Raw genomic sequence first — 10,000 nt, forward strand, 5'->3', positions numbered from 1 at the left:
ACAACACAATCACAACACACTGTGTGTGCAAATGACTGCTTGTTGTGACTCCCTTAAAAACATGTCTCAGTGGAGCCGCCTCTCCCCCCTGGGGGGTGGGGGGACATGTTCTTAATCACTTAAGCCCAATATGCTTCTCCGTATGACAAAGGCGAAAATAGGCGATCTACAAGCTCACAATGTGTCATGGTCAAACATATCAGACAATCTACTTTTACCAAAAGGAAATGTGTGCATTTAATTAAGTCTGACCAGCAGCAGGGGGGAAAAATCATATCCACACTGGCGATAAAAATGCACGGCCAGAGAGGGGGGTATCAAAGGCATCCCCCAGAAAACCGAACCTTGCTCCCAACGGATCACTTTCCAACACGTGTGATGATGAAACCTGAGATGGGAGATAGTTATCCGAGCACCTTATAAAAAGCGTAGCAAAGTGGGGTCAGTTTGTTTGGAAAAAAACATGTTATGTTCTTTTTTCTGCAGGTGCCACCAGGGTAAAAAAATAAAAGGTCTGTTGGCTAGCTTGATGTTTGTATTATAAATAATGTACTTGAATATACAATATACAGTGAATAATATTCAGCAAAGAATTGTTTATAATCTCAAAGCAGGATACTCTAAATGATGGAGACATTATATCAAGTCTGCCATTGATTTTGGGCACAGTCAGGTTCTGGTCAGGTTAAAAATAGGTCCCTTGACTTGCCATGGCAAATTTATTTGCAGAATACAAGGCATTCCATAATAACGTGCAAAGGCGACAGTGTTTGCACATCTAATTTCACCCAGGTGCTGGACAAAGCCATGCAACAGAAAAGGAATAAACTCTGCAACACTGGTTATTTCTCAGCTCCACTTGTTTATTGCGTCAACTTTTCGATCCTACTGGATCAAAACGTTGAAGCAATAAACAAGTGGAGCTGAGAAATAACCAGTGTTGCGGATTTTATCCCTTTTCTATTCCGTAGTAACGTAACATATGAGAATTTGCTGCTATGCTGTATTGCTGCAAAATTTCACTGCACACATACATGCCTGAGCATGTGATGATTAAAGCCTTTGAATCTTTGAATTATTAGGTTATTGCGTGCTGGATCTAACAATGTAATGTTGATATTTCTGTATGCATCCCTTCCCACATAATCACCCTACTTACTGTAAGTCACCGGGCTTGACCTTGCATGCAGAACAGGTCTGAGCAAGTATAATTTATGATGACATTTTGAAACCTTTTGATTCACCAGTCAAAGTAGAATTAAGACCACCTTCATCACATATTGATGATAATCCACAGTACACATCAAATTCTGAATAGAAGGTTGGTGACAAGGCTGATTTCTCACTAAAAAGTACGCTGAAATAATACAGGCATAGTGAAATCACAGCGTCTGGACAGGTTTTATGAGTTAACTACTTAAGGCCTTTATACGCCATGGTATGACAAATGGCAAAAATATCAGATCTACAAATTCGTTTTGAAGATTTTTTGAGAACTAGCTTTTCTTTTGAGAAAATAGCAGATCTACATGCTCACAACGTGTCGCATCGCGACGCGTTGTGAGCTTGTAGATCGGCTACAAGTAGCCAAAGTTTAAATAGGGCTGAAGTGGTTAATGTATGTTTTGTAATAATAATCTAAATCTACAAAGTAACTAGTAACTCACATCATGATTTGTGTGCGTGGGGATCTCATTTTAAACAAGCTTAGTGCTTTATGAGCCTTCCAGTTTAGTAGACCTTGTATTGTGAATTTGTACTTCCATGTACTGATGTTCTCATGTCTTACTAAATAAAGTACATCAATCAATCAAAAGTACAATATTTGCCTCTGAGATGTAGTTGAGTAGAAGTAAAAGCATAGAAAAATGGAAATACTCCAGCAAAAATTCCTAAAAATTGGACTTAAGTACAGTGCTTGAGTAAATATACTTAGTTACTTTACGCCATTGATGACATGTTAAATACAAATTCACCAGGGTTAAAGTGGTAAAATCTATATTTGACCTTGAATCTAGACGCTTCAATTTAAGACACCCTGGTGAATGCTAGAGAGAGACCTCTTGGCTGGATAGTTTAGAAGGCCTCGGGGCCCACGCTCTCAAGGCTGGAGTCAGTCCTTGACAACTTCCTGCATGTAGGTGTGTGTAATTTCGATATATCTTAAACTTTTATTCCTCGATCATCTACTGTATGTGTTGAGTGACTTTCACGACCCCCGGGGCCTTTAAAATCTGAGCCCGACAACAGCGATAAAGTCTGCAGAATGTGAGCGGAGGGAGATTATCCCACCGTCTCCCTGTGTTGAGTCAGAGGTGATGAGGCTCTCCAAGCGTGTGTGGATTTTCCATTTCCTTTCGGTTCTCTGCTTGTCTAGCATTTTCTCTCTCCTTTCCATTATCACATGCCCATTATTCAGATGTTTTTTTTCTTCTTTTTGCTTATAATGCTTATAATGACAATACCACGCTGGTGACGGGGGCCTAGAGGTATTTGTGAGGTACATTTCCGACATGCAATTACAACCAGTCTGGGGGGAAGATATCTTTAGCTGCAGTAGTACATCATTCAAGATCTAATAAAGTAGAGAGGATCCAGGCTGTAAAAGTGTTATGGTTTTGTCAATCGAGGACTTAACGTATGAACAGTTTTCGTTTCTTTGTCAACCACTAGAACCCTAGCATCCCTATTCTGGGCATGTCATAATCGCCAAACATTCGGTGAAAATAGCAGTTTTTGATGCGTTGTGAGCTTGTAGATCGACTATTTTCGGCAAAGATATTTGGTGTAGAGAGAAAAAAAGGAGTGGACCAAGTATAGAGCCCTGGGAGACTCCAATCAATGAAGTAAATAGGGTTTAAGTGGTCTAACTAAAGTATGTTTTATCGATCAATCCATGAGTAGTTGTTACTATTTTTCAATGGTGGCTATGACAACTTTAGCCCTGAGCGGTTGAGAGCACTTTTCTCAGATGCAGGATATATCATTTTGGAGTGAAACCCAGCCAATTTATTGGTTCATTTTTGTGCAGTCATCCGTGCAATGAACTCACCACTTGGAATTCCTGGTCATGGTGAGTGGTGGTGAGGACCATCTGGGGCTGGAGGCCGGACTGGAGGAAGAAGCCGTGAGCCGACACCGTGCAGCCTCCGCTAAGAGAGGAGAACGGATGCGCTGTCGGTTAGTGTTAGAATCAGACGGGGATACAGTAGATGCCCAGTGGGACGCACCTGCAGTTAGCGTTAGCGGTTAGTGTGGCTACTCGTCACCTCCCACACGTTTCCCCTCGCTGTAAAACGAGAACGATAATGTGTCCCCTGTTCACCCTGTTATATTCTCCCTCGAAGTCCCCCACTTCTATTTCTCTCAATTTTACCTCCTCTGGAGATGAAGCAAGTTGGTCTACATCTCTTTTCTAAGCTAATTCCACAGTCAGACACCTGCACTCAACCTTGTAGCTATTCCTTTTTTCCCATTTACACTTCCTTGCCCTGATTATGACTGGCTCACCTAATGATAACATTTTCAGTCCAGCTCTTCATTTTCCTTCTATTCTGGGATTTATTATTGAGGACTGTGCTCAATAATAAATCTCTCTGTGCATCTGAGGACCAGGTGGCCACCTGGAGACATGGAGATGTACTCAGTCTGGGAGCGCAATATGTTTCATTACATATTACAATATGGTTCTTTCTATCTTTCTTTTCCTCTGTTTTAAGCATTGCTGTTTATTTACGACAGGACACAGAAAGCTGCTATTATTACAATGACAACAAAAAATATAGATTAGTATATTCTGTAGCTTTGGGCAAAAACTAAAATACTGTACATGGGAGAAAACCTATTTTGAGAGCCCAAACTATATTTCCATGTTCCAAAGTATGTTTTATGTTTATGTTTTGCAATATACTGTATATTTGTTTGTGTTTGGTGAGTCACCTGATGAAGGATCGTAAGGGCTGTATGCTGTTGATGATGGGGTCCTCGTTGTAGGTGAAGTGGTTGGGGGCGTGGCGTTCCACAGAGTCCACCGTCAGCTTCACCGGCACACTGGAGGCGTCCGCATGTTCAGGGGTCTTACAGGTCAGCATAGTGGATGACACGCTGAGGACAGACAGACAGACAACATACCTTATGGTTAGTCATCTGAACAGGTCATCTACAGGGGAAAGGAGGTGAAATTGGGAAAGAGTGAATGAAAGAGGAAAATAAGAAAAAGGAGAGAGAGAAAACAGCGAGTCAAATGGACATGGGGGGGAGAGGACAGTGTATCGTTAGGTGACTGGACAGTGAGTCAACTACATATCTCCAATGTCCCCTGTTTGATTCTGGCTGGAGAGAACTTTGTTGTAATCTGTATGACCCTAACACATGGGTCTAGGACTGACCTCTGGATCGCGCAGGTTTTCTTGCCCAGGATCACCTCCCTCCTGTTGCCAGTGTCCAGGTGAGCTCCTCTGATGGTCAGCATGGTGCCTCCAGACTTTGGCCCAAACTCGGGAAAGATCTCCTTGATCACTGGGTCCTGGGGTCAGAAGTTACAGTTAGACTCAACTGATCTAGTATTGGACAGTTTTGGACACAAATAAAAGTATACGACAGATGTTTTACAAGTCACATGTGATTACCACTGTTCTTAAAATGAGTGATGATGTACACAAATATGCACATAGCATTGTCTTGACAACGTCCTCTTTGTAAGTGTGTGTACTTTGACGTTTTCGGCTGTCCTGAAACTGTAATTTAAACTTTTATTCCTCGATCATCTATGTGCTGAGTGACTTTCACAACCCTTGGAGCCCTTAAAATCTCAGCAATGAAGTCGGCAGAATGTGCACAAACCCATTTTGATAGGCATCGGATCGACCCCCACGTTGACTCAACATAAATGTGCAGAGATGAATACTTGAACATTGCATTTGCTCTTCACACGTCCTCGTCAGTTCTCACCACAAAGGAGAATCCGTCCATCTGGGCCACCTTGTGACCACTAGTCACCTTGACCATGCGCCCCGATGGGGTGAAATTCCCATTGGCCACTGGAGAACAATGCAGCTCAGTCCACCTAAACATGCGTCCGTCCAGCCAGTCACACACACACACACACACACACACACACACACACACACACACACACACACACACACACACACACACACACACACACACACACACACACACACACACACACACACACACACACACACACACACGCAAACACACAGATCAGCCATTATGCTCTGCCGCCGCAATCTACCATTTAGCCTAATTCAATGATAAGCTACTATGCTACAAAGCTACTACGCAGCAGAAAAGCACAAAGAGGCAATCTTCAGCTGGGGTGGGGGGTTCAAACATGTAAACAATGAGAGGACTATGATAGGGGAGGGACTTGTTTAGGCAATGGGGGCTTTTGAATTCAACTGCACGGCCACACTGGACTGGGGAGGGGTGGAAAATCTGGACGCAGCGATTTCTGCAGCAGTTTAACAATTAGGGGAGTCATGTGTAATATGTGATAGGAGCTCACAGCTCCTGTTCTGTGGCGTCGCGAGGAAAGAGAGATAGAGGAGGGTCTTAACATTCTTCCTTCAACAGAACAATCATTATAAGCCCCTCTGTGACCCTAGAACACACTTACTGTTCTAGACGCGGTCATTCATCTGTTAGCTACCCAGTGTCGTACATAAATGTGTAGTACGCAAGCACGCACATGTTTGCCCGCGCACACTCACAGGCAAGCAGACATAATGTGCATGCATAAAAAACACTATACACAAATAAACACATGAATATACTCAGGCATGTACACAACTACCCACACACACACACACACACACACACGTACCACACACACACACACACACACACACACACACACACACACACACACACACACACACACAAATAGTCGGTTTGATATTCGAATATTCGAATATTCGACTATTCGGTGAATGCCCTAACACACACACACACACACACACACTTCCCTCACCTGTTGACATACCCATTTTCTTGTCTGGACAGTTTGCAGGAGGCCCCGCCCACCTCCACCGTCACCAGTGACGACTTGAAGTTCTCCGTCTTGTTGAAGCCAAAGTTGCGTCCGCACACCGTCACCACCGTGGTTCCTTTGAAAGGCCCGGTGGCCGGAGAGATCTGGACAGCAACCATCACACAGGTTTATATGTAGTTGCGTGCCGGGGGTCCTTCACAGAAAATAGCTCACAACATGTCGCAGCATGACACGTTGTGAGCTTGTAGCTCTGTTATTGAAGGTGTGCCACCAAGTATTAATAAGCCATTAGGGTTGTTGCCTGTATCTATGCGTTTCCCCCCTATTTTCACCCAAGCTAATGCGTAGGTCTTGGTCCTGCTTGAAGGTCAAAATTCAATATCTCCCCTGAGCAAACAGGCATGCTCTATTGGCTGAGTGGTCAAAAAAAATGTCAGCTTCACTGAACTGAAAAGGTAATCATTGTAAAATGGGCTGTATGAATAGAAATGGTAATACAATGTACAGTCAGTGGTACCCAGGGAATCAAAATGTTCAGTATCGGGATAAATAAAGGGGATGAAGCTTTCATGATGTTTTGCAATACAATAGCACGTTATGACACAGGTATTTGGCAATGGTTGTTATTTAGAGATAATCACCTGCATTTTGACAATTTGTTTGTTTTTGGAGTGCTTCTTTTATTGGTACTACAGGGACAAGCCATCACAGGAACGCTGACTGTTATTGCATTATTCACAAGCTATAGGTCTGTGCGACTCTCCAAATGAAATCATTTGGGCGGTTAGATATGGCTGTAATGGGCAGTAAAGCATTAGACAAACTTTCACATTGTCAGCGGAAACTTGCTGGCAATTAGCGCCTAAGGAAATTGGAGAAAACACTGCACTGCGTAGTTCCCGGCCAAGCGTGCCAGTTTACCATCCTCAAACTAGAGGCCAATGTCTTGTTTAAAGTAGTGGCGTGAGTGGAGAGGAAGATGGGGGACTGGTCACCCTTTAAGTTAACTGCAACAAGTTCTGCATCAGTAGCGTAAACTCTGTCGTGCAATGCAGAGCTCTGTTTAATAACGGACGCCTCATAAAAAGGTCTAGGAGGACAGCTGTTTATACTGTGTCTTGTCCTGTTGTGTTGCTGTGTAAAGCGGTCTGGTTGAGATGTCTGTATAATTTAGTCTGTTGTATTGATGATGTGGTGGCAGGGTGGCTTGGCGGTGTGCTTTGTGAAATGCAGAGAAGTATTTTCAGTGGTTTCCCTATAAAAACAACTAACTGGTTCTCGTCCTTTGCAGTTGCTGTGCAACGTTTATTAGGGTCACCTGTTTCTGTCACCTGTCGGGGCTTTTTAAAGACCTCAAAAACAATTAACATCTAGTGTTTACATGTATGCATTCAAGTACGTGGATGACCGAATAACTGTTGGACCTGATAAGCATCAAGTTTCCCGGAATTCCTTTCTTCTTTTTTTGGGATAAAAAAGAACAACCCATCATGGGGTACCACTAAACCCCACATTGCCCAATCCAGGTTTGAAGCTGTTTTTTTTTTGTTACACAGTTAAAGCATTCCATTGTCAGCAGTCCTCTATAGTGGCGCTCTCTGTCTGGTGGGCTTTGTAAAACAGAGACCATGTGACGACGTGTGGTGCAGCAATAAAGCCAAGAAGAAAGTGAAATATCCCTACAGCCAACTGCAGCCAACTGAGGCTCATAGCTGGGGTCAGTGTGACTAAATAACAAAGTGCCACTGTAAAACCATTCTCTATTTCAGGGTTCAAATGCTTTCAAAAAACCCCAGAGCACAGCAGAACCAAATAATGATAACAAACCATAGGATAGAAAAGATTTCAAGTAAAAACATTTATAAATACTATAGATATTCATTTCACCATTGACATAAACGTCTACAAAGCTCATTTGCACTGTCATTATCACCAGCACTAGCAAAGAAATTATCAACAACACAGCAACATCACCTTCATTAACCCATTAAAACCGGGAAAGCAACTGTGGCATTTTAGATTTTCACTTCATAATGTGCTGCGAGCTTGTACATCTGCTATTTTTGAACGTTATTGGAAAAATCTTGAAAGCGTGAGAACTACTGAATTAGAGGGCACTTGTAGAATCTGCCTCGGGTCTTCATGGGTTAACATCATCGCCACCATCACATGCTGGGTCATTACCTTGGTAATGACAGGGGTGCAGTGGTCCTGCGTCCAGGTGGTGTTGGCGAGGCACTCCGAGGACCGCGTACAGCGTCCATCACACCAGCCGCATCTCGTCACCCCTGACGACAGCAGGCAGGATGTGCAGCTCATCAGCTGATCACAGCCGGGGCCAATCAGAGGCACCTTGGTGATCTGGGAGGGAGGGGACAATCAATCAGCGCTCACATACACCTTGAGTGTGTGGTGTGCAACCTTTTGAGTCGAAACCAAACGTATGTACAAAAGTTATATTGAAATATTACAAATACCGTTATTATTGCAAGAAAATCATGAAACTTCTTTGATGAACCTTGTGTAAAGTGGTCATACTGTGATAGCTCATGGATGTTATCTCTAAAATGTGTATAGTACATTACACTGTATATGAAAGTAAAGAAGACATATCCACCATTTAAAGTAACGCCAAACCTGGAAAAACTAAAACCTATCATTAATATCAAGTTATTGCCTGTTTTGGCTATATTTCGCAATAAACATATGGTTTAATACATTTTGCATATTATATTCTTATATACTGTATATATTTTGTAAATATTTTACCTAAAGGAAATGTTTCAAATTAATTACCATTCATTACCAGTGCAGAGAAACGTAAAGTTACATGATCTTTGTATCTTTCCACTGGGACAAAGAGCGTGATCTTTTGTCTGGGTAGTTTAGAGAGCAGTGACGTTAAACCTTGAGGACATAATTGTGTGAAAGTATCTGCTGGCCCAGCTCCATGTCCAGCATTGTGACTTGGTGCCAGTGAAAGACTGTTTTTCTAATTATTTCACTAATGCCAAGAATGCCCGAAATACACACACAGTGTGCGTGTGTGCGTGTGTGTGTGTGTGTGTGTGTGTGTGTGTGTGTGTGTGTGTGTGTGTGTGTGTGTGTGTGTGTGTGTGTGTGTGTGTGTGTGTGTGTGCGCGCGTGTGCGTGTGCGTGTGTGTGTGTGTGTGTGTGTGTGTGTGTGTGCTTGTGCTTTTGTTGTTATGTAGCATTATTCATACAGAGTTTGTCATTGTGCATTCATGTTGAAAAGTATATTTATTATCTGAGAGGGTGTGTCTCAATGACCTATATCCTATATCCTACTATATCTTACACTGCGGGTGCACGTGTGTGTGTGTGTGCACGTGTGTGCGTGCGTGCGTGCGTGCGTGCGTGCGTGCGTGTGTGCGTGCGTGCGTGTGTGCGTGCGTGCGTGTGTGCGTGCGTGCGTGCGTGCGTGCGTGCGTGCGTGCGTGCGTGCGTGCGTGTGTGAGTGTGTAAGTGAGTTTGTGTTTTGCACAGAGAGTTTATGTTTTGTTTTGTGCAAGAGTGCCTATTTCACACACACAATAACCTGGCCAATGCTGGGTACCGCAAGCTGAACACACTGATCAACAAGTTACGAAGCGCCAGCACAATAGTGCAAAGTGTCAGTGTCAGCATGAAGCATCAGCACAATAACCCCGGCAACACCGGGCAAGCTGATAATGCGGTGCAAACCGCCGCATTTTCTGCTTGTATACTGTAGAGAGTAATGCACCAAGTCAACTTCAGTGTATATGAAGACACTGAGCCAATAAACAGATTCTGATTCTGCAGCCATACGTAACTCCCTGTGTACCATCCCACCTTGTTTCCTGTAGCCAGCAGCAGGGCTCCGTGTTCAGCCAGCAGGGCCACACTGGGGGAAACGGGACGCGTGTCCAGGCGGATGTGCACGTGTGGAGACGCGCTGCGGGAGAACAACACCTGAACACCAAAAGGGAAAGAAGAACGGGG

At 43.5% G+C, this 10,000-nt stretch overlaps 1 protein-coding gene across 3 annotated transcripts in view; it reads right to left on the bottom strand.

Annotated features, from left to right (window-relative positions):
• Positions 1-10,000, bottom strand: part of met (MET proto-oncogene, receptor tyrosine kinase) — a 72,913-nt gene that overhangs the window by 35,420 nt on the left and 27,493 nt on the right. For 2 of the 3 annotated variants that reach the window (XM_080437972.1, XM_080437970.1), the window contains exons 4-10: positions 9,851-9,970; positions 8,201-8,377; positions 5,996-6,159; positions 4,951-5,065; positions 4,389-4,525; positions 3,940-4,104; positions 3,053-3,152 (exon numbers count right to left, since the gene is read on the bottom strand). In XM_080437972.1, the coding sequence (XP_080294098.1) occupies positions 3,053-3,152; positions 3,940-4,104; positions 4,389-4,525; positions 4,951-5,065; positions 5,996-6,159; positions 8,201-8,377; positions 9,851-9,970 (978 nt within the window). The remainder of the gene's footprint in view (positions 1-3,052; positions 3,153-3,939; positions 4,105-4,388; positions 4,526-4,950; positions 5,066-5,995; positions 6,160-8,200; positions 8,378-9,850; positions 9,971-10,000) is intronic. The other variant, XM_080437971.1, reaches the window with a different exon arrangement.

The sequence above is a fragment of the Gymnoscopelus braueri genome (genome assembly GCF_963280865.1).
Source record: "Gymnoscopelus braueri genome assembly, chromosome: 9".
NCBI classification, from domain to species: Eukaryota; Metazoa; Chordata; class Actinopteri; order Myctophiformes; family Myctophidae; genus Gymnoscopelus; species Gymnoscopelus braueri.